This window comes from Myzus persicae, unplaced genomic scaffold (genome assembly GCF_001856785.1).
Source record: "Myzus persicae strain clone G006 unplaced genomic scaffold, MPER_G0061.0, whole genome shotgun sequence".
Classification (NCBI taxonomy): Eukaryota; Metazoa; Arthropoda; class Insecta; order Hemiptera; family Aphididae; genus Myzus; species Myzus persicae.
Genome location: NW_019103900.1, coordinates 31,323 through 59,017, shown reverse-complemented (window position 1 = coordinate 59,017; position 27,695 = coordinate 31,323). Strand labels below are relative to the sequence as shown.

The 27,695-nt window shown below is 32.0% G+C and overlaps 1 protein-coding gene across 2 annotated transcripts in view; it reads right to left on the bottom strand.

The window, feature by feature from the left end:
* Positions 1-27,695, bottom strand: part of LOC111036101 — an 87,671-nt gene that overhangs the window by 37,252 nt on the left and 22,724 nt on the right. For both annotated transcript variants that reach the window (XM_022318000.1, XM_022318001.1), the window contains exon 2: positions 16,673-16,754. In XM_022318000.1, the coding sequence (XP_022173692.1) occupies positions 16,673-16,754 (82 nt within the window). The remainder of the gene's footprint in view (positions 1-16,672; positions 16,755-27,695) is intronic.

The window sequence follows — 27,695 nt, the reverse complement described above, 5'->3', positions numbered from 1 at the left end:
GCGCATCGTACACACACGTACCTCCTACTGCAAACGTAATAATAATATATTATAATATTTAGTATATTTTACAATAATGTACACATCGATCTCACAAGCTCACGCGATAGATGTCGGTAGAGATTAATAATACGGTAGAACAGACCCTAACGACGCGATCCAAATATTATTCAAAGTGAGAGAAAATGTGTTTTTGAACGCATCGTAGACGTTGTTATACTTCCTGCAGCGATGATCCTATACACACTGTCATATTTTGTAATATTGTATAGTGCGGTCTAGATCGGGGGTACCCTTTAGACTTTTAGAGGGAGGGGGAACGTAGGGATATACTTTGGCACCGCTGTCTTATACGAGCCTGCCGTATGAAATCTACAAACGCGACGACGGCCGATGCATATTATAGGAGTTAAATCATGATGCCCACAATATCGTGTTTTGGAGGTAATGAACATTTGATTATTTATAGATTTAGGTGTTGTTGGTATGTATGCCATAATAAGCACGAACGCAGTTATTTCCGACTTAAAACTTTTAGAACTCATTGAAATATCCAATACATAACTTTAAAACCCCTCGCATACATAAAATACACATAATATGTATTTACTGTACTGGAGAAAAAGTCGGCTGACGATTAAAAAAATTGGCCCGCTTAAATGTCGACACCCCCATAAAAAAAACCTCGAATGGCGTCACTAAACCATAGCTAACGCCTAACTCCGTAAATACAACGAGTGTATATTAATAATATTAAGATACCCAGCCCAACCTGTTACTTGGGCAGTGTTTACAGATTATTATTTATTTTATTAACATAGAAATGTTTTTGGGTAATGTGTTGTTTATCATTATAGAAATTCAAACCGATATTAATATGTGATTTTTCTTATATATACTATATAGGTAGGTATTTTTATAGAATCAATCAATAATTCTTAGTTTATTAAATTCCTAACAAAATATAGCATCATGCTAATAGATATTTCGCCTGTGCATTTCACCCAAAAACACAATATTTTTGATTCCTCAAATTTTCTTTGCAGATTTTGTTTGGAATTTAATAAATTAAGAATCATTGATTGATTATATACTTAGATTTTAGATTTGTATACTGTCATAATCACCAACTATATCATAATAATCATGAACAAGTACACGACGTAAGATATTATAGATTGCCAACGATATAGCAGTGTATAATAAAGTAACATATTAAAGATATTTAATGACAATTATAATATTCAGTTAAGTATAAAAAGTACTTGTTCCGATTAGCCAGGACCTTGACAGTATCAGACCACTTTTGCTTACTATTATTGTTCGTACATTGTAATGATGTCCATTCTTTATATTATGTGAACATAATTCTGTGATATATATATCTATGAGTTTTATACAAGTACACTGCAGTGGTTGCGTGGGCAGGAATAAGTCGATGGAGAGTTTGTATACAAATATTATGATGATATGACCACGGCACGTCCCTATTACTAGGCTACTGGAATAAAAAAAACATTTAATTAGCAGTACATTTTGTTGTTTTTTATGCGATTATCATTCGAACGATTCGTAAACATTGCCCGATTCGTATACCTATGATTACCACAAGCATCGCCATTCACCAGTGTGAGAAGACAGTTCGCTATCGATTGTTAATTATTAATAATTTATTACAAGTACATATCGATGTGCCCATAGAACACTGTTGGTTGCGTGTATACGTATTATATAGGTATTATTGTGTTTTGTATTTATTTTATTTTTTTAGTGTCGTTATTTCTGTTTTGCAGAATATCGACTGACGATACGTATATTATACATAATACATTATAAGGGGAAAACTAGCCACGTGCTACCCTTGCACCGGTGAACTGCTGCAGAGATTATCGTCGCCCGGATTACTCGACCGACTCTCAGGCATTTCGGTCGGCCGAGCACACTAGTCCGTGCGCGCCGTGCACACCGTAATCCTTATACCGGTCACACACACGCACACGTACACCCACTCACACTCACACAGATATTATCGCATACAAATATATACACGCGTATAATATATATGTATCGCGAGTGTTTATATAATATATATGCGTATATGCGTGTGTGTGTGTGTGTGTGTGTGTGTTTATCGTATACAGTCTTTTGTTGTACACCAGTCGTATAGTGATAGTAGTAGTAGTAGTAGTAGTAGTCTTAAGTGTGCGTGCGCAATGTGGAAGAGGGGTATATATTGTGCGGGGGATGACGGCGAGGCCGCCGAAGGGATTTAAGCCGTTATCCCTAGCGTTCATTAGTGCAGGATTACCGGGTCGCCCCGGGCAAATACCCCGACGGGCGAGGGCTATTAGGAAACGGATCCGCCAAATCCGGATTACCTCAAGGGCGCTAAGGCGTGGTGGTAGTAGTGGTGGTGGTGGTGGTGGTAGGTGGTAGTGGTGGTATAGCTGGGTATATACGGTAACGTACGAATGTATATATGTGTTTGGGCGGGTGTATGTGTATGTTAAAGAACAACGGGTGAGTGGGTAGTCTCGTTAAATCGCGTGTCCACCGCCGCCGTCGTGATGATTTTTCTTTCCTCGGTGCCCCATTTAGATCCTTCCACCGCCGCCTCTCAACCTCCACCACCATCAGCAACAACATCGCCGACGCAAACTCCTATATCCGATCACTACACACACACACACACACACACACACACATATACACTGTACCAATTACACATTCGGAGGCCAATACTATAATACGCATATATACGTCAAAATTCGATGAAGTCCCCGAGGTATTGGACGTGACGTATACCTACCTATAGATGTACGTCGGTTTATATACGTGCCCGTTTCGCTCCTCCGCAGTGGATTTCAAAGCGATTGGTTAGGGTCGTCCGATTTATAGAATAGAAGATAACTGCAATTCCGTTTGTCTTAACGGTTTAAATATTATGTTTTAAATGTTTTATTATTATTCCGACTACTGAGTCTCTGCGAATGTACAAATATATAGTTTTATTACCTGTTTTAATCGTCTCGAAAATCTTGAGGGGCTAGATATACATAAGACATCCAATATAAGCGAACAATTAGGTATGAATTAAAAATCGTTACTGCGTTATTTATAAAAGTACACGAGTACACTAGTACCCTAGTATACAGTATGCAGTGAGCATTTTCTCCAAAATGGAATAGCTACTATGTGTAATATATTATGTCCTATACTTGTATTATATTATTGTTTAAAATGTACAAAATTATTATTAACCTATACCTAGTGGTTATTTGACGAAGGATTAAATTATTATAATACATCATCTATAAATGAGCTGCAAGAAATAATTGCGATTTGTCGATAAACTCAACTTTTATTTTAATCACTAATTACTACAGTAAGAAGAACGAGTAGTTAATTAATTATAAGTATTTAAGCTAAGATGGGTGGAGTTGTACTAGTTGTAGTGGACCAACATTTTGCTACGGAGTACCACGCGTGGCTGCAGTACCTACTACACCACCACGGTGATCAACATTTTTAATAGGTACTAATAATTAATTAACCACTCGTTCAAAACTCGATATTCATGTATCAATTTTAAATGGTTAATTTTCTCCACAAAAGTATAAAATTAAAAATGTTTTCATTTTCGTTAAAAAAAATATTCAAATATCGAAAAGAAATACACAAATGTAACTTTTTTTTTAAATATTCGTTTTCAATGACTTTAAAGTTCACATTGTATAAAAAAATAATATTTTCAAAATCGCTAATACTTTTCTAGATAAGTGTCTACTATTAACCCAAGAGTCACCGAATGTAATTCGGACACACATAATAATACAAAATATAAGTATTTTGAATAATCAATATATTTACAATATACACATTAGACCCATGCATATTATATATAATTTCATTCTCACGGTTTTCGGATATGATTATACGATTTGAATTATTATACTTTACACTTTTTCCCAATAATGTGTTCATATATTACATGTTCAAGTAAGTCACAATATTCTTTTTTCTTCGACTAATAAACATGATAATGCTTATTATGACCATCTGTGAGGTCATATTGGATAGCTTAAATCTTTTCAATGGGTTACAAAAAGGGTGGTTAAACACTACCCTTTTTTGAAAACCTTTGATACGATACATATCAGGATAACCCAAAGTCGAGAATATAATACACATTTTATATGCTCAGTGTCTGCAGTTAACGTGATAGTTATTATATATTATTATGAAAAAGGTCAAAAGTCAGTAAATTGTATAAATGTCAGGTTTAACGCATTATTTAAGACGTTAAACATTACGTCATGATACATACATATGTCGTTTTGTCTCTCCGTTGTTTATTTAATATAGTGTTATACTATAATAACGTGTAATACTCACACAATAGTGAAACATTTGGTAAAAATTTAAAAAAAGACTTATTATTATATAATAATACCAGAGAGTGTATGAAACTGTGGTATAAGGCATGACTGATAGGCATCCAGTTTTTATCTTAACCCATACCAAATATAAACTTTGTCTCTAAAGTTAGAATAGAACAATTTTATCCACACGTCAAATTCAACTGTTTGAAATTTGAATTCGGTTTTTGAATCTTTATGTTTGTCAAATCAAATTCTTGTTTATATACTAAAATAGCTCTATAAATTAATATTGACAAACTGATATAATAATTTAGATTTCTAACTACTATACAAAACCAGTGTTAACAAAATTTTTAACCTTTTATTATTTAAAGATTGAATTTACAATCCATAAATAACTTTTTTACAGTATTCACAAAATTATATTTTAAGTTAATAAAAATAATACGATAAAACAAAACGATATAAACTAAATTAGCTAATCTTAGCGTAGGAGGCATGGTTGAAGCCATATGGTTGCTTCAATGATAGAACTTCGTGATGTGGATCAAATGGGTATTAGACTATCAGGTCACGGCACGTTAGAATGAGGAGAGAATTTAGTGAATATTATCGGTTAACATGCTTAGATTTTATGAGACTCGAGATATACTTACTGTAGTGAGAAGGGACTACTTTAACTCAAAATATTTTTTTACAACTAAAATTGTCTCAAAATAAAAATATGACTTCAATATTATGCATTTTAAAATTTGAGCTCTAATACAAATTAAGTTTGAATAGTTCATTATTTATTTTATTTGAAACAGATATATATATATAAGAATTGTTTTATTTTTAAAAACAATTTTAACCATTGGCATGTTTATTTCAGAAGAAAAATTTAGAAAAAATGCATGTTAGTTATTGACCTTGTTATATTGTTATTATCAACGTACACACATTAGAATACGCGCTTCTGATACAGATTTCACTAGATCGAAATAATGATAAACTATAAGAACACGTGTGTGTGTGGGACGTGTAATGCAATAAGACTGGACTTTATAATGATGGACATAATAAGATTTCACGAATAATCAAAATAATTCGGATCATCCGATTCAATTTTTCAATGACCCATTTTCATACTCTAGTAAATTTAATGTCTTTTTTTTAATATATCTTATTTCCGAAGTGTATTGACTACTAGTGTTGTATTGTGCTAGGTCATATAAAAAAACCAAATTCATAAATCCGGATAATCTGAATAATTCGACAAATCCAGATTTGAATATCCAGATATTCGAATTTCATGTCCACCAATAGAACCTTATTAATTCGGTTAGACTAGTATTACTAGGTATTTTACAGTACTGGTTTTTGCCGCATTGTTTCCAATTTTTTAAAGACTTTAAAATATATATATAATACGAATGGTATACTTTACTACTTTGCGTTTATATAGCAAGTCCATTTCTAAAAATCTTAATTTCATTGCATTACTTAAGGTAAATTTAAATTACTCAAAAAAGTAAAAAATATAGGTACTATACAGGCAGATATATGTCTGTATTTTATAATAAATTAACTATTCCAATTTAAATCGTTAAAATATCATCATTCAATATAAATCCATTACCAGCTACCAAGAATCGATAAAGTAAACTCTTTATAAAATGACAAGCGATTTATTAACATCGAAAAATCTGGGAGAACTGAAAAATCTTTAATATTGGGTCGAATTATTCGTTATTGATCTGTTTATCTGTTCCATATTTTTTAGTTTGGTTTCTTTCTCTCCATATCAAACGCACTCGATTGAGCCAGATTCGAAAAAAAAAACAGGCGTTTTATGCGACACGGCTATGTAATTATAATGTTTATAATATTATACTGTACGTACACGGAGGTCAATATTTTCGATATTAATTCAGTCACAGTGTTACATGATATAGGTAGTACCAGGGATTAAATATATGAAATCATCTACCTACCTGTTTAGTTAATACGACAGATAAGTATGATAATTTGCTTTTTGGCGCGGCCACCGATCTGATTTATAAACTTAGATCTACGAGTATCAGTGGCCGACATTTCCGGCGGAATATCTGGACTTTTCCCGGTGGGCTGAAACTGGTGTAGTGGGCTGTTAGTACAAATAATAATATTGGGGGCATTCCCGTTAACGATGGCTGTAAAATACTAACATATCATACAATATTATTGACATTGCTAAAAATAAAAGTGATTTATTAAGATGAAAAATTATGATGTATTTTTTTATTTCGTTTTATATTAGGTGATATATTATATAATATTTTTATCAAGTGTAAAACGTAAGTCCATTTTGTTTAGTAATAATTATTGATTCTAAAAATTGACAACATGTTCTTCAAAACTTCAAATAAACATGTAATTCTAGCTTGAAAAATCCCTAAATATATCCAATTTTAGGGTCGGTACACAGTTTTCCCGGGTCGAATTCATAGTCCACCACAACTGAGTGGAATACACGAAATAAACACACCACAACACAGTACACCCATACACACCCACACACCCAAATTAATTTCTAGTATAGGTGCCGATGCAAACTATATACCTTTAGGTACGTCATATTATTATAAAATCCCGAAGCAGATAATCACATTATCACATTATCACATCATAGGCAGTTAATAAGGCGCACGTCACGGGCACTTCGTTAAGACGTGTTCAGTGTTTCTCGATATAATAATAACAATAATATTACGTTCGATTGTGTTTTTTTTAAATATTTTTTTCTCACCTACATATCTATACAGCTATTACTGTATCCTCGTTATGGCTGCAGTTACCTATAAACATATAAATGTACACGTCATGCGTCTATTATTATTATAATACAAGGCGCCAAAAAAAAAAAAAAACCGTACTTGTGCAGCGTGCGCGCGTGTGTGTGCGTGAGCGTCACACACACACACACACACACACACACACACACACACACACGTGGCTGAGAATTTTAATATGAAAATTCCACAGGAGGAAGTGTCGCCGCGGTCGGCTTAAAAAAAATAATAATCGTATAGTTATAATATATACTATTATTATTATGAGATGCGCCCAATAATAATTGGCCGATAATACATATAGGTATAGGATATCGGCGAGGAATATTATGCGTACAGGCGTCGGTGGTTTCACGCGGCTAAATAAGAAACAATCGGGTATTATATTATTATTATTATTGTAGGTACGACTGCGAAGATTTTTTTCCTCTCTTATTTAATCTAAAAAAAAAAAATAAAATAAAATAGTAAAACGAAGAGTATATAATGCATAAAACGTATATACCTATATAACACGCATAATAGAGATAATAATAATCGGTGCACCGCGACGAATGTGCATCGCGGGCTTCACATTGTTCATCCCGGCGGCGGCGGCGGCGGCGGCGGCAGAGTCGGTTGGCAGTGGCGGCAGTGGCAATCTGCCGGGTTTTTAGCGCCGCGACGTCGGCCGCCCGGACCGTCGTCACCGTGTGTGCGTGTGTGTGTAAACAATGTGGAATTAACCTTGGCCAGGCGTCGCGCGCGCGAGCCGAAGACGTCTCGCCGGCGACCGCCAGAGTGTAATATTGTAGAAAAATAGAAAATAGAAAATGAGACGGTGGAAAAAAAAAAGTGGCGACGGTCTGCGGCCGGCCGTAATGCGGGTAGACGGACAACACAATAATAACAACAAAATATACGCATTCCATCGGGTGGCGGCGGTCGCAGATACGCACATTAGAATTCCTTATCAGCGCACATCACCTGGGAAACATCCTTGAGTGGCGCGCATTTTTCTCGTGTTTTTGTACCTGTTTTTCTTCATTTTTTTCTTGTGCGTTTCACTCGGATTTCCCGGGGGCCGTTTAAAATACGCATTCCACCGTCGGCGGCGGCGCGCGTCACGTGTTGATAACTACGCGGAATTTCCATCTTTTTTTTTTTTACCACTGTGATTTTAAGGTCGGAAAAACGGAGATTTTCTTCGCGACCGTCGTATAATAATATTATATTATTATAATAGTGATAAAAAATAATAATAACTATGGCGATAATGTACACACGCTGACGGATTTATCGTTAGCGATTCACGACCACCTCCCCACCCTGAAGATTTTTCCACACCTCAGTTACCATAGATTGTCGTCGACGTCCTACGATATCAATTGAACATACTTTGCACTGCGCACGCGATTGATATTATTTTATGTACATTTTGTACATTCATATACCCACGTTATACGCGAAACTGATACCCTACAATGTAAAACAATAGTACCACTTCAAAGTGTGGCAATAATATTAAACTGTAAATAGGTATAGGTACAATCAACTCAAATCGTATGCGAGTACAACGGATGATATGTGTATACACGATATTACTATTAAATTAACGGATTAACCATTAGACGATTTCGAAAAATAATGACTTTGACTTTGACTTTGACTTTTTTTTACATGAATCGAGGGCATAGATATTAGATACTATGGAAAGATACAATATACGATGAATGATGACTACTAAAAAAATAATCTCTTCAGCCGTAGGTATAATATCACACTCACTTGTATTCAGTCATTATTAAAAATAATTTGTTAGTTGTTACACGATTCTAGTATTGTATCTAAAAGGAGACTGCATTTGTAATTTTCTAAATTACAAATTGTTTTAAGCACAATATTAAGATAATAAATGGGTTCATCATATTTTTCTTTGCTTTTGAAATATATTTAAATACCTTAAATTGACTTAATATTGTCTTCATTATGATTTTATAATAATTTATACTATCCGGTCGGCCAATGTAGTAATAGTATATACATTTATGCTATATATATATATTGTATTGTTGTATAATATCGTTATGGTTCACTGATATTATTTTAAGTTCAGTTTTAAGGCGATTACAGTAGGCAACAAGAGAACACCAGATCTAGACTCTGTTCGTCAAAAGCATTTTCACATCGAAATATTGAATACAGTAATAGGTAATAACTATAGGAAGAGATCGAGAAGTAGGGTTACGGAGACTTAGCCTCCCCTGAATAATTTATTCGAGGCCGAAGTCCCTTAAAAATAAAATAATACATATTTTACGTGTCTAAATTAAATTTACAACAAATTATTATTTTAAATTCTTAATGATCAATTAGTTTTACCATTAGTATTTTTATGAACTACAATTATAAGTTATTATTTAAGATATTTATTTATTTTTCATTTTTTGCACAAAGATAATATACTGGTCCAAAAAATGTATGTATGCCCTTCTTTTTATCAAAAATTGCCTAAGATTGGAACTTCAAAGAGATAATTTTTCGAACACTCAATATAGATTTTCATACATTTGGATAAAACAATCGAAAATTAGAGATTTATTTTTGTTATCTCAAACAATTAAACTCTGCTGTTAAATTGAACAAAAAACGATGTAAATTTGCAAAATCCCGAATTGCATATTAATTATTTAGTCGAAATTTCAAAAATAATAGCCTAGAGACTTAAAATTGTAGTACTTATGAACAAATTTCTTTTAAAATATTAAACGCATATGAAAACTCGAATGACCGCGAAAACAAATCTAATATTTATATTAGATTATAATAACTTTTGTTTATTTGGAACTTTAAAACGTTGATGTCCACATTTTTATTTTTTCAAGAGTGTTATTTACTTAATTTGAACCGGAAATATTTTGGTGGAAATAGTTATTGTAATACCTACAGATTCTTAATGATTTATGGTACCTACGGCTTATACAAATGATAAACGACTGAAACTTTTTAACCATTTTAATTTATATTTTAATTCAAATAATCCGAAATGAATAACTTTTAAAACACCAATTCATCAGGTTTGATTAATAAATATTATACTTATACTTACTTATTAAGTAATACTATGTGATGTATTTTTTTTAAAACCCTCTAAATTGATAACTTTATTTTATAGATATATTATATAATATTACATACAACTAAATACCAACCAAATTATTTCATTTTAGTTAATTTTTTAACTATATCAAACGATCGGTACAATGTTTCTATAATAAGCTGAAATGATTATATAATTACTAATTAGGTTCAACATAAAGACTTGATGGGAGAAGTCACCTACTGGCGTCACTTTTGGGTCAACCGAATAATTATAAGCTAATACAGTACGACTGTAAATTATAATTCTTCTTTTATAATATTATGTGCGTATTAATTATTTTAAATCGTATAAGTTTGTTGAGTTCGAATAAAAATAATAAAAAATAATTAGGAAACGATTGAAACAGGTTTGAGTTAATTAGCCTAAATATGTATGGAAAAAAACGTCGTCATTGGGAAATGATAATTTCAAATTCATAATGCGTTTCAATTAATTTTAGTAAATTTAGCGTTGTTATTTGTATTTGATTCCCATTTTAACGAGCTCTTAGTAAAAGTGGTTATTTTATAATCGATAAAATAATCAATTCCTTTTTTTTCTATCGTAGTCAGTAGAACTATAGATTGAGGTGTTAAGTATATTAGACACATAGTTTGTAATAACTAGATAGTATTTCAAATAATATATGTAACTACGCCGTTAGGTCATTTAAAAATATTTATGGCCTACATCCCACCAGGCATGCCACAATATTATCTCTTAATGCACGGTAATTAATTACTTCGCCAAATATATTTTTAGCTTTATTAAAATTTGTTTATTTTTCATGACTAAATTCATCCGCATACACTGAAATCGTAATTCCAATGATGTGTATTTTAATATTACAATACGCACGTTCTGAGAGAAAAAAACAAATTCATTTTTAAATTTTTTTATCATTTGTTACAATCACGATTTTTTTTAAATATAATTAGGACGACCGTCGATAATTAAAGCAACATTGGGAAGCTGCGGGTTAATAGTATACATATTATATTATAATCATAACGCAGACAACTTTCGATATTTCGATTGGTGGTAATTGATTAGATGAAAACAGATCATTATTTTCTTTTAAATCGCAGGAAAAAAACCAACGTCAATTCGAGAAATACGTCGGTGTAATAATTATAATTTAAAATATATCAATCGTCAGAACGGTTTTTAAATATTAGAAATTTGTGAAAGGCGATTATAGTAATACTATTACCTATTTCACGCTAAAACTTTTTCGCTTAATCATATTACAACAATTTATACGTCGAGGTTCTTTCGCAAATGCCTTGGGTATCGATATAACAATAATAACATATGATGCAGCTATATAGAACTCTATTATTATTACACATACCTGCGGGCTAGGCGACCACCGCATGAACCTACGGGCTCACACAAATTGAGTACCAAAACAAATCGTTTTGAACGAATTAATACAATCTTTAATCGTGATTTTATTATTATTTAATTAGTATTAATTATTATTATTTTTGTTAGCAAATTTAAAAATATTACCAAAAATTAAAATTAAAAATAAATTTGGAAATCACTAAAAAAAAATGGTAAGGCAAATAGTAACATGAATTTCGTCCGGGACGCAATTCGTTCGAAAAGATTGGTTTACCTGACTTGGAACTCAATTCGTGTGTACTAGAGCCTACATGAGCTCAGCTTGTACCAGTTTTTAAAAATACCCTCAAATGTTTTCCTCCTAACATGTGTGGAAATTTCCCTTACATCCTGATTTTACTAAACGTATATTTGCATATGCTTTGTAATAAAATAATACACAAATACACATCAATTATATTTATTAGATATTTATATAGTATATAATATTTATTCTGCAGTAGGATTGAAATTTCATTAAGTGTCAACAAAATAAACGTCTTTGGAGTATTGAAAATCCATTAAACGCGTATTATAAAAACAGTCGTTCGCAAAAATATTATAAAACTTAAATCATAGATAAAAAATAACTAGGTACCTAGGTATGCGATTAATATTTTGTTTAAAGGACATTTTCTTTTTTGATCTTTAATGGATTGTTGAAATATTTAACTGAATTCGACTTTAAATGGTTAACGCAATTCTACAAAAAAATGTAAAAGTTTTAATTTGAATTACAATGTGTTATGAATTTTAATACAAAATACTCATCATAAAATAAGATGGATTATAATTTTAAAAATTTAATGTTCAAAATATTTTATTTATTATGTTTAATTTGGTCGTTCTTGTTAACATGACAAAAAGTTGTAAAAAAAGTCAAATATTTTAACCATAAGGTAAATTTAGGTTTAAATGTGTGGGCTTTAGTCAAAGCTACCATGGTACCCAAGTACATGGGAGCAACTAGGACCACGTTTTTTTTTTTTTGGAGGGGGGAGGGACTTTTCCTCATAATATTTTCTATTTATTAATCTGTGTGGATATTTCCTCTACACTTTTCTACTACTAATTTGGCACAGTTCCAAATAGCTTTTAAAAAATACAAATTTACATCAACATTACTATCGAAATATATATTAATAATAATTATAATATATTATTAATAATATTAATATATAAGATATATTTATTCTGCAGTTAAATTCGTCAAGTATGTAGACTCCCGGTTTTTTCTATAACTATAATATGTATTTATTTAAATTATGGTTACACTTTTAAATATACTCAATAACCCTAAGCCAGGGATTTCAATTATTTATCGATTTATAAACACAAAATCAGATAAATATTTTTTCGATAAAAAAAGGTTATGATTCTCAATTGAAAAAAAAGAGAAGTTGGTATTCACACTGGATTTCACCCCTTGAAATGGCAAGTATCAAAAATCTATGCATTAGTCGAGTTTAAGTAACAGTTTTCCAGTCGTGCAGCAATTTTATGCCTCGTCGGAGAAAACATTTTTCGTGACTTATTATCCAATACACCTTTAGTTGCGCCTATACAATATGTCCGTGTACATAATATATCGGAACGGAAACACGTTGATGTCTTGAGCCACGCGGACTTAGTGTGTCACGACTCACCACACCATATACAAACACTGCAATCCCAGCGGGGATATACGTCGGTTTAAACATAATGATGTATATTATATTATTGTACTCGGAGTTGTCATACGACCCGGAATTCAATCAAAACGCCATTGTAGCCGCGGGTTGAGTCATTTAAATTCAGATAAGCCTTTTTGGACAAGACGTTATTACACTGTCCAAGAAGACCGGGCCGGGTCCATTACGGCCGTGCCCAGGTCTCTAATTATTTATCCCAGCTCGGACCGGCCTAGACGATGAGCTGACCACCGCTCTTCCCCTACCACCACCGCCCTTCCCCTACCACCACCGCCCTACCCCTACCACCACCGCCACCGGGACCCTCAGGTGTCAGTTTACAAAGCCTTGGAGTCTTAACCGGGTGTCTAGAGATGAAGCCCGCGTATACACAATAATCCCGTTACACGCCATCGTGGTCTCGTCGTTGAGGGATCGGATCGTTGATAAAGGCTGAACACCACAACGGCAGGGTCGCCGGCAGAATCACATATTACTAATTCCGTCAAAAATATTGATATTCCAAAAAAATCATCAATATTCATTCACCTACGACGCATGCCCGTGGCCTGATTTAGGTGTTTTGAGGTATAAGGCGAGATTGACTATTATTATTTATTATAATATGAGGCCTCTATATACTGTTCAACGGAATAGTGTATTTATGCTTCCCCCCACCCTACCCAGTGGTTGATTTCCTCTACCTGCGAAGCAAATTATATTAAACAAATTTAAAATCTTAGTCAGATAGAACTTTGAATTTGTTGAGTCCTTCGCCGTATAATCCAGATTATACGCAACGCACCTGATATGGTCGACCATCTAAACTCAAATATTTTCACCGACAAAATAACAACACTATTATTTATTCTATCACTACAGACGGTTTTTATCAAATAAATATAATATATATATACCTAATAATATTGAAAACAAATGACATTTTTTTTTTACATTATTAGATCTGAAAAACAATACATTGTACATCATTCATATCATAAATTCCAAGGCAATTTTCCTAGTAAATTTAACTAATATGGTAAATATGCGTCGCTGGTGCATATGAACGGGGGCGTACTACAAGATGCAGCAGCAGGAGTCGTGTGCAACGCGTATTTTTATTTTCGTTTTGTTTTCTGTTTCTTTTATTATTATTTTTATCATTTATATCCTATATACTGCATGCAACAATGACCGAGTTGTTCAGATTTAGATTAAATAAATCCATTGATTACGTTTATTTTATAAAACAGACTGTACGAGCGAGTATTTATGACCACGGAAACGATGCAAACATCCGGTTCCGTATCATCATAAAACTGACACAACGCCATAAACATATTACATAGATTCGATAATAAAGGTCGCTTCGGTGTGTACGCGCAGAGCTATACGTCTCCAATGAACCCTAATTCCGTACAATAAAAAATATCGCTGACGACCACCGAGCACCTAAACAACGAAACTTATTTTTTTCCCTCCACGACTGTTGTAACTCTCCGCCGTATATTTTTTTTCTACTCGTTCGATACCGTAATTTTTCTCAACCCACAATTATGACCTCTGCCGTATAGGCGTATATAGCTTCAGTTATATAATGTGCGTATACTGCTACAGTGGCCATTTGTTGTTTTTTTTTAATTCAACATCGAACATAAACAATTTTCTCCGTACTAAACAGTTTAACAATGTATATATTTAAAATAGTAAACTGCTAAAGAGAAATAATATGTATTGAAGAGAGAACGCTCTTGTTTACCTTAAAACCAGGAAAACCTACAGCAACAGTATACAACACCGAAGTGTATTTACCAGTAGTAAGCTTTCGTGTTATAGTTATTATTATAAAATACGTGTGCATAGTATTATAATAATATTACATTATGATAATAATATGTACTATTATTCATACAGAAATGATAATAACGCCCAATCTATAATAATCGGTTAAAAAAAAAAAAAAATAATGACGTCGTTAGTTTTTTAATCTTAGTGGGTTTTTATTTTTTTATTATTACTGTTGACAGCCATTATAATAGACATCCGAGCAATGCTTATTTAAACTATTAATGCTGTCCCATGTTCAAAGAACTCTATGGATACGACCTTAGAAATTACACAGTGCCATCGTTTAGTCTATAACTGGGTGCACAATCAATAATATAAACCGACCGATTGCACGTTCACCGACGACTTCACCCAACACACTATTATTATACACAACCGATCGGTTGACCGGCCAACCGAACAATCTTCGGGATAAGACAATACAAACAGTCTCCATGGTTCGACGACCTAATCTTCGGGTCAGGTGTCAATATATACATTATGCGCATTGCGATATATATATTATAATATTTTTATGTACAACCGATGAGCCACTACGGAATTTGATAGAGTAAAAAATATATTGTTATATATTAAAAAGTTGGTATTAAATTGATGTTTTAATTTTTCTCGGTGATGCAAAATTTAAAGAAATAAAAGATACCAACTAAGTTTTTTTAGATTCTGAGCAGAGCGTTACATTTTTATTGATTAGAAATTTGTATACAACTTACTGTGTAACTTATTAATTTTAATTATGGGAGATTTTATTTGTGCATGTCAGACGTCACCTTTAAGAGCAGTAAAAATTATCCAATTTTCAAATTTGATGAGGTTTTTAGTAGAAAATTGGATTTAGTTGATAAACTTTTTTTTAAATGCTTTTAAAGATAAAATTTTTACGAAATTCGTCAAAGCCACGAAAATATTAAAATTATTTTTTAGTTCAAATTTAAAATTTGAATGGTTGAGGATTAAACACTGTATACAAAGTTTCTAATTAATAACAATCTACCATAGGTACTACTACTAAAAAAATAAATTACCGATGCCAATTAATATTAATTTGTCATAATAAATGAATATGGTTAGATATCAAACCACCTATACTCAGAATCATTTTTCGAGCATAATATACAGCGATGACGTGGTACACTCAACATCCACTAGTAGAGTTCCTTCTTCGAATTTTTTTTAAATTTTAATAATAAAGTATGGTACTGTGATGGCCGAACATAAAAAAAAGTAACGATTAATTAACGTTTTGATATTAACATGTTGCATGTATATCATGCATAGACCCTTTGTAGAGTCCATACTAGGATAAGATAATGATAGATATATTGTTACCGTCGACTAGTTTTTTGACACATGAAGTTTGTTCGTGTGCCAAAGTACTCATTCCGAATCGTGTGAAGTTATAAAAAAAAATCATCCTTATATTAAATAACAACAATAATATTATTGTACCTGGTCCGAGTTGTCCGTCGTTTGCTGTAGAGACCGGCGACGTGGATCCTTGCAAGTGTGGAGTCAATGACATTGATTGATTCTGACAAAAAAAAAAAAAAAAATTAAAATCACATGCAAAGTATTATAAAAATTGTGAGCACAGGCGCGTACTATATATTATACATGATACACCGACGTCATATTATTTTTATACTCATTTCATAAGTAAAAAAAAATTATAGCAAACAAAAATGTATACTATATTATATTCAAGTAATATTATAACGTGCATAATATAATAATACACTCTGTTTAGTAGATTGTATTCAATTTTTATCGCTATTATCGTTATATACTCGTACCCATCGTAATCATTAATATTATTACTCGTGTCTATTATTATTATTGTCTTTATCGAGCTGTAAAAAAGTATGTTTTCGGCCTGTACAGCACCAACGAAATAAACAAAATAATATGAAATAAATGCGACGATGACGATGAGGGTTTTCTACTGTACGTCCACTATAAACTACAGCTCGAACGGGATACGGTTCTTTTCTTTCGCGTTTCCCCTCGGCGGGGTAATTTATTGTGTTATGTTTTGTTTTTGTTTTTTTTTTCGTTTCGTTTTGTTTTTAACATCTACCGCAACTACCTCGCTGGATGTGTCGTCTCCCCATGCAACGAGTTCAATCAGTCAAAAGGGAACCGATGAACCGTTGTTTCCTTCCTTTACATTGTCACAAGGATTAACGGCTTCCTCGACAGTCATTTTTCTACACTCGGGTTTCGATGCAACGCCGGCGGCGGAGTTTGTCACGGTCTGAGGACGACGCCGATCCAAAACCACTGCAGTAGTATCCCGTTTCCGGCGATCGGCACCCGCGGTAATTCGTGTGCACAAAAGTGATATACAAATTATTTATAACACCATTGATTAAAAAAACTATTTATTTATCTATTGAATTTCTCATAACTTATGATAATTATTTATATTGTATATTAGAAATGCGATCATTTGTATAAAAATATACGGGATGATCCGTTTTGATGATCCTTCGGTTTTGAAAATATTTCGTTCACACAACTCGTCAAGGTCGTCACAAAACAAATGTTTTGGAAAATATTATATTTACCATCTATTTTAAGTTTTTACACTTTTGAAGGAAAATGATCATTTTTAATTTGATATCCCAAAGCAGAAAATTATTCAGACAGTAAATTTGAAGATGCAGGATCGATTTCGAAATTAAAGATCAAAATTAAAAAATGCGTTCTTTATGAAACAACCGAGGGTTTTCAATTTTTCTCTTTGATTTTGCAATTGATCCTGTCCCTTCAAATTTACTGACCAGCCACTTTATTGTTGCTTATTTATTGCTTCACGGTGTAAGACGTTTCCTAACAGTTAACCACAACTCAGAGTTCATAATGGGTTTTACCCCTGGTTTTACAGCTCCATGACGCAAAATAAACAATATATTGTTCAATCACTAAAACCTCAACAACCATAGGTAACAGAAATTATAAAAAAAGTCCCACTAACCTAACAACAACAAATTACCCGGCATTTCAAAAACTTGGTTCTTTATGAAACATCCTTTATAACAAAAAGAAATAATAATTAAACATAAATGTAATGTAAATTGTAATTAATGACCATTGTCGACCATGTTAAATATGAACAATAAAACAAAATGAATAAATTCGATATCGAGACGTCGCGGTCGTTTCGTCCCCGTTAAGCACCCTGTACTTCTACAATATACATAATATGCGGGTTTCATGGATATTATAAGATAGCCTGATAGCTGCTATCATATATGTATCGAATTTCGTGTTCGACAAGACGTCGCCGGCCAGTTTTCCGGCCACACTGCGATGGCGACAATAATAAAATATAGTACGTCATACACGTCATAATTTTAATAATGTGTTTAGTATTAAACGAGTACGCACAGCGTAATGCACGATATCATCATATCATAATATACGTAATATCGTACTGCAGAGAGTAAAACTGTTTGTAATTTGCACAAATCGACGCTGGTGTTAAATTTGCATTTGGCCAGCCCAAGTCGTGTGTGTGTGTGTGTGTGTGAGTGAGTCGAATATATATAATATTAAATATAGAAACAGTGCGGCGCGCGAGTGAACCCGCTTAATGAATTCGACCACCATTATGGGACGGCAATAAAAATGAGTTAATAATCCGCGCGGTCCGCGGCGATAGTTTTCTAAACCGGGGTTAAGTGATGTCAACGACTAGAGGCCGAATCAGTAAGTCGACTTCTTCTACTTCTTCTTCTTCTTCTTTTTATTTATTATTACTGTTTTTTTTTTTTTTGTAGTGGGCTATACAAACGTCGTTAACTCGAAACGCTTCAATCATATTATATTATATTATGTTGAACTGCAATTGCCACGTTTTTCTTCGGCATATTCACGCAGATATGAACATTTGATAATATCTGCTATACTCATCATACCACGTGTACAGAGTGAATTTTTCACCAATGTCAGACCATGTCATATTATGCCATTACCGTTCTCGAATGATTTTTCAATGTGTGTTTATTGTAAGGCAGCAATAATTATATAATAATTATATGAACACCACAACTGTGCAGTTTAACACTTGATAACCGAAGAAGGTTATACCTAAGGCGAAGGACCCCACACATGGACTGATACTCCTCTAAGACCTATGTATAATGTACAACTAGAACCCAGCCCAGAGACAACATCCATTTTTCTTCAAATACTCAAAAAGACGAATCTGATCCAGAAAATATAACATATGTACACAAATAGATTAATCGTATCGCAATTAAATTAACAATATGAATCTTTCATGTATCATACTTAAAATATTTAGTATACATTTTCGAAATTCAGAAGAATCCATAATGAACAATTCAATCAGAAACGCCAATGACCTTAGGAGTTGAGGCGTATATATAAATTTAAAAAAAATCAATAATTATAGGTGACTGCAGATACTATTATAGAGTAGGTGGCTGCATCAATTGTTAATTGTGAATTAATTGTCTACATAAATATATCGGTTATCGAGCTATACCTATAATAGTTTCTGGTACATATTACATAGGTATCTACTACATAGGCGTGTTAAAGATCAACAAATTGAGTTTGCAGAAGACCAAACAGTATATAAAGGTTTATGAAGCAAAAACAATTAAACGGATAACAAATAACAGCGAAAATGAAATATAACAAATAGCATGTTTAATATAGTTTTAATTGGTACTTCGATGCATTTTATGAGCACTTAAAAACGCAATGAGTTAGAAAAACGAGTGTTGTACGATTAAAAAATAGTTTTATTTATTACAATATTATGATATGGTAAAAATGGTAAAAATATGTAACTTGTGAAGCTAGAAAAATGATTTTCATTATTATTATCTCAAAGCAACGGGTTCGGTAAGTTATTGAGTAATATAATATTACACGCATGGCCGTATATCATTTGCACATTGCCTGTTTACCTGCACAAAATTATCGTACATCAAATGCGCACTAATATTCTGAACGATAGAAGGGTATAAAACAAATATTGTTTAATTAGGCACATTATATAATCATAGTTAAAACTCAAATATACATAAAATTTGAGTATAAATCATTAAAACACCAATTGCATAAAAATCAATTAATTATAAGCACTAAAAATAATATTATAAATCAATAGTTGGTACCTATGTTGTAATGTCCCATTACATTTTACTGTTGTTGATTTCATCGTGTTCTATTACTAACTGATTACCTACACAATATTTCTACGGTACAAATATAGTTTAAAACAGAAATAGTTACTTATACAATATTTGAACATTTTAAGATTACAATTAAAAACAACTTAAGCTCCTAGGTATACGCTTTATTTCAATTCTATGGTTAAATAAAATTGATGCGCAAATTATGTGCAACCTTTTAAACGGTTGATGTGTAAACGATGTACTCGTATAACCGAAAAAAATTAAAAAATGTATACAGTGAAACAATTTTAAATTAATGTAAACAAATGTAATGACAGTTTTAAAGTTTGATTGGCTGAAAACTGTTATCGACAATTCTTAAAAAAACTGCATACGATCAAAGTCTATTAAAAATTCTTTAGCACTAAAAATAATGCTTGGTTTTAACCACAATACGTTTTCAAAAATCGAACGATGTGCAATTGTCTTACAAAAAACGTCAAATTAACAATAGTGATGCGGCGCAAACAACAACCGGCGACTAGCATTTACGTTGTAGTTAGTCGACATCAAATAATGTATAAAATATGACAGTGCTTTCCGTCGCAACAACTTTGCACCATGCTTGTCCTATACACCATCAGTTAGAATTTTGGAAGATATAAGTCTTGAGTGATGTATTACATGCACGAGTAGACATTGGAATTAAAAAAAAAATGACTAGAAATGATAGTAGTTGTTTTCTTAGGCCTTATGTGTCTAGGATAAACATAATAGAACGATTAAAAAAATATATACGAAAATGAGGAAATGAGAAACAAAAAATAACTTGTACATGAGGACATGTGAATAGGCAACGTCACAGCACCTATACTTGCATGCCCAGCAAAGCCAATCCCGTAAAAAAAGATGATCTGATGAACAACCTGCAAAAGGTGATAGACGTAGCTCAATACTGGCAGCAAATGAAAATATATATAACCAATATACGCGTTACCAGGTTATGACGTATTAATGGGTTTTATTGATATTTATTCATTGATTCTAGTTTTGTTGTATACGTTATTAAACTATGTTGAATCATAAAACATATAATACCTATGTATCATATGTTCTAGCTCGACAAGAGAAAACAATTTATCTACCCGATTTCAATATTTTGATAAAACCTTCAAATAAAATGACGACAATCGGATTAATATTTATTTATAAGCTCAAACAATACACCAATGCTTATATTTTTCGAAGTGAAGTGATATTTTAATATAAGAATTGTATGATAGTCGTATGGTGACAATTTGAGACGGTTCCTAATGCGTGCACACAATTTCATTACATTAAAGTTTAACAAATCGTTAATTATTATAATTTTAATTATCCGCCTCTTTATCCCCGCGATCACTCAACTAATATGTGCCGTTGTCTGGACATTTATTTTGAACCATTTAAAATGGTGTTCAGTGGTGATCAAAAATCGACCAAGTTACAAATAATATTATGCACCGATACATGAAACTGTGAGACATGTGCAGGTTGTCATTCCCAGTGACAGCTTGCACACATAGCAGTTAAGAGAAATATATTAGTTGAGTTCGTACCTCCTAAACAGTCAATAACTATGGAGGAGATTAATTTAGAAGTATTTTAGATTAAGTAGATACGGAATAAAATGTGCACCCAGATATATGTACCTATTGTACCTATTTAATATGTTATATTATTTAAGGCTATTTTCGGTATTTTTTATAATAATTTTACTATTCGTTTTCATCGTTTTTGCCCCCCCCCCTCCACCTATCAATATCTTCTACCTACATGATTATAAAAACAGCACAGAGTTCAATAAACAATAAAAATACAGTTTTTAAAACATGTAAAAAAAGGGGCATACCTACATTATAATCCGTATACAATACATTTTTATTAAATGTGTATAATATTATGCTTAATAGTGTTTATTAAATTAGAATCAGTAGCAGATAAAACGTACGAAATTTACACGAATATAGTTTAGTAGTTAGCTGGTATTATGATATTATGCAACTGTTGTTTTCGTGTTTGCACAACATCAGTTTGTGTTATTATACAATTTTGTCAGACCCGAAGTGTAATGTAGTTAAAACTTCCGATATGTTTACCGTACGCACACGGAAGGATTAGAACACATCTCTTGATTCTCAATAACAGTGTACTATATATATTGCACTAAACGTGCCATTTTAGACCTGATGTTATGCTCTGTTAACAGGTGGTTATTACTGCTTAATGAGAATTTCGCTTTTGTCAAGTAGTGTCATCCTAATAATATCACCACCATTCCCTTCCTTAACTCCAATATTTATGCGCTCCTAAACTAGTTTTATACAGGTATATGTATAATATTATGTATATTATTTCATTCATAAATATAAAAATAATGCCTTAAGTTTGATTTAATATACGTAGGTACTCAACGGTATTTCACTGAGGATTTTATGATTCTATATATGTAATTAATAATTAATAACTAATAGTTCATAATAATTAATAACAATGATGTATAGAGTGAAACTTTCTGTTGTTATTATAGTGATACAAATCGCATAAAATCAATAAAAAAAATATAAAGATTGTTCCAAATTCTTATAGATTTATATCGATTGCTTAAAATATAGTATCGACATGTATTTTTTACTTAACAATTATTTTGTTTTTGATATCCTAAAATGTCAACAAATTATTTATGTAACTCCGTTACCTAATCGAACATAACCATCATGGAAGAGTTGAGAGGTAATTTACCTATAAGTTCATTTATAATACGATTTTCGATAAAATTGCAATAATAGTAGCAGACAAAATACAGAACTATATTAACAATAGTATATCTATAATTTATGTTTTATATTATGACTATTATTAAACACATTTATGGTATTAAAAAAATGAAAAAAGTCGTATTTATGTATGCACAATAATATTCAATATTAAAAAATAGAAACGGATAAATGTTATGTATAGGTACTGCATATTATTATCGTATTCGTCATATAAAAATCATTACGATTCGAAAACGAGAATCAAATATACGTACACGAGTATTTTAACAGTATAATAATAATAATAATGAATATTTTGTGATTGAATTAAAACCCTAACTAATGCTATATGATCATTATATTACAAATGATGGCAAAATAATATATTATGGTAGGTGCAACAGTATTGAATTCATACATATTTTTCCCATGTATTCGTTATTTTATTAGTAAATTGCCAACTCGACGTGATATCATAATATTATTCACAAATAATATACCTTCCTATTATAATATGAATAGGTTAACAATGCAACTTTTGAACTAATATAATTAACGCACCGCATCTATCTAAATAGGAACGATTGGATATCAATATGAAGATGTTCGTGCACTGCGAGTGGTGAAGTATCGTCATATTATATGCTTAATAATCAAACCAATATAATGTATTTATGTATTTTTGTAATTTACACCATGCAGACGATTTTACGAAGTAAATATAGAGTTACAAGCAAAGCTAATAAAATTTATTTTAAGATTTCAGAAAATATGAAACAACATCCAATCTACTGAAAACTGGGAAATTATTTCCTTTACATAATTTCTAGTCGTAACAAAAGTTTTTGATGAAAAATTATATAGGTCACCATACATAGCATTTCAATTTCATAAATCTATTCAGAATATAATTCGGAGTATTTCAATCTATAGAAGCCAAATGTTTAGACAAATAGTTTAGTATTTTGATTTAGCTTTAAGAGCTAAAAATGTATTTTCACCAATAAAAAAAGTAAAAATAATAAAAAAAAAATATGTTGATTTATAACGCCTTAAAATTATGTAAAATAAATAATTTCAAAACGTTAATACAGTTTTTAAAACAATGAGTGTCTTACGTTAAACGTATCACCCGGTATATTATTATTATTGTTATTATTTGTAATATTCAGTATAGTCAGTACCGTAAATTCGTTCTTTGAAACCAGCAACACACGTTTTAACAAAATATTATTCCAATATTAATCGAACGGAGAAAAATCCGTCATGTATGCAAAAAAAAAAAAAAGTGAAAAAAAAAACGATTACCAAACACATTCTCATATTATATTTTTATATATTTTTATTATGTACGCAAACGCTAGATTTTATTTTACGTAACGCGCCGATAGACTCGTTTAAACCGCAATATTCGTTACAAGTCTGCTCGATATATTATATTATTTTACGCTAAATCACGACGTTTACGTTATATCGACAATAGCATTATCGCTATAGGGAAATGCACATGTACGATACATTAGGTATAATAATTTTTTAATGGGTATAGAATTCGGAACAATTTCGATAATAGTCACAATGCCGAATACGCACGCTGCACACGCTGCTGTGGCCTGTTGACAGCCGTACACAATTGATATAAAAAATACATATTTTATCGTGTGTTTGGCAGCTAATAGTGATACGTTCCACATGGCCCCTATGGTCCTATAGGTACTATAATAATATTATTATATTTTGCTCGTTGTTAAAATACTAACTTGTCGTCTGCAATTTTAGGGTCATATACGCAAAGTATACATTATTAAACATACGACGTCTCAGCCGGAGGTGATGGTATAATAATGAGCACTGCAGTGGCTTTTATAAAGCCTACAACCACACTCATTTGCGCCAATTTACCTTTTTTATAACTCATTTGCGCACAAGAACACAACTGATTTGAGCACATTTTATGACCAACAGATACGTTTTTCCAATTAAATTTGACCAAGTACATTACAGGGTATGTACATCGCATAACCTGCAGGCATAGCTCCAAATTATCGAATTAGTAATTACCGACCGAGGAATATTATCCACACACACCTCACCAACTCATTCCTTATCACCAAGAAACCTGCTCCAATATGCAACGCATGTAACGTGGTCCTATCGATCGACCACATTGTAACAAGATGCCCAAAATACTCCGAAGCACGGAAAATCTTCAAAAACTCAACATCCCTCCGACTCGCTTTCAGCGAAGAAAACACCGAAGCAATATATACATTTTTTCATTATATCCATCTAGACCATAAATTGTAAATAACTGTATAAATTATATCCTTGTTCATTTTTATTGTAATTGTAGGCTAATAACCTTATGATGTTGAAGCCTTTATCTTAAATATAAAAAAAAAGATTAAGGCCTGTACGACACAACTCTTGTACTTGGCGATCATAATAATTGTGCGATTATATATAGTTACAGAAAAGCAACAACCTATGAGAAACCGCAAGTACACGTAATTGCTTTCATGACTGAATAACCATTACTTTAGCCGTGCGATTGCTGTAATAATGCTTAACGAGGATAGGAGTCCTGTCTCGTGCGAGTGTGGGACCGGCCTCAGATATAATGATAACTGCAGTATACGTAATTTTAATGGTACCCACCCAGTACCCAAAAATGTATTTTGATTGTTCACAATTTTGTGCACAAACGAGTTGTTGTAAGATTAATAATATCATAATATTTGGTTGGTCGTTTGTGAATCACACGTTGTAATAGCGTATCAATATCAAAGATTTATCACAGTCCAGAACTACAAAATATTACACCGATAAAATAGGTAATACCATTGATTTTATAATATTTCTTCATACAACAATAGTGAAGCGCAAACGTCCTACCTCCAACCGTGGAGTTTTTGTCGTGTGTATTAAATGTATTTTATTCGATGTTATACTACCTGTGGTATTGAGGGTGCTTATAACCCACCCAACATTTTCGTGGTCGATGAAAAAAGTGACAAAGAAGATAGGTAGGTATTATCTGCTACAGGGTGGTCCAGACCAACCTTCTGAGTTGGTGGGCCAAATTTATATACATTTATAAACACTGAGGGGGGCCCCCAAAAGAAAACAAAAATGCACTCACATTTTATTTTATATCAAACATGTTATAATATAATACACAAGTTATCACATTATAGAATAAGTATGGACAAATATTGCCACCACACCATCTCTTATCACCTTAGGTTTTTTTTTTTTATTATTCATCACACTTATATAAACACTAAAATTACTCGACATATGTAGATACTACATATCATGTCTTTTAAGGATGGCAGAAAAAAGGCTTTGAGCGCCTCAGATTGGACAACCCTGATCTCTATAAATGGTTGCAATGCTATTATAGACTTATTTGTTCAAACTTGTCATACAAATATATAAGTGGATGTTTAAGTTAAAGTTTTTTTTATAACTCGTCTCAATCGATTTTAAAATTGATGACACAACAAAAATAGCTGCTGAAAATCAAGATTGGCATATTTTTATCAATTAGACGTGTGTGAAATAAAACACTTAAAAATAAAAATATTGAAAAAAAACCACAGCAAAACCGACAATGTAATGTTGTTACTTTCAAGTTATTTAATATTAAAACTGTCAAAACTAAATGTGAACAACACTCAACAACAGAACACAATAGTCTTGCAATTCCCGAGATTTTATGTAATCTCGGCCAATGTGCATCGGAGTTAATGCGACTTAATTAATTATTAATCGTTTTAAATAATTAATGCTGATAGAAAAAGCGCTTTTATATCCACCCACAGCTCATTATGAGTTAACTTAATGTAACGAGCATTAAAGATATTTTTGTTTCTGTTGTTTGAAAATTCAAAACAGTCAGAGAGAGGTGTACAACAAATAGCATAAACAAAATCATCATTCAAGACTTCTACCCTAAAAAAATAATGTTTTAAAACTATACAGGTTAAATAAAAGAATAATATGTAACTATACTTTATTGTATTATATTATGTTTGAGATGGATTGTCTACATGCGTTATTGATACCTAAAATCATTTCATATTTTTTAAAATCTTGGATTAACAAATATTTACCATAATATGCATTTTTCTAAGAACACTAGTACACTACACATGTGATCGCTCGCTGCAGTAGAATCAACACGTTGGTGGTGCCACTCGTAAAAGTAATAACCATATATCTCACAACATGATAATCTACAAGAAATGTTATAATATTATTACTATAATCATCAAAATCATCATAAACTGCATTACAATATTTCGTTTGGTCAACGACACGCAGCGGCCGGGAGTCGGCTAAACAATAGTACAATATTATTATTATTATTATTTGGTACATAAACAGCCGTGGAATTAGAAGTGGACGACGGGCGGGGGTGGGCAGTCGATGAGTGCAATAATAATAATATTATTACGTATATACCCACGCCGCCGTCGCTTATAATATTATTATAAAGCCGCCCGTGAGAGGTGA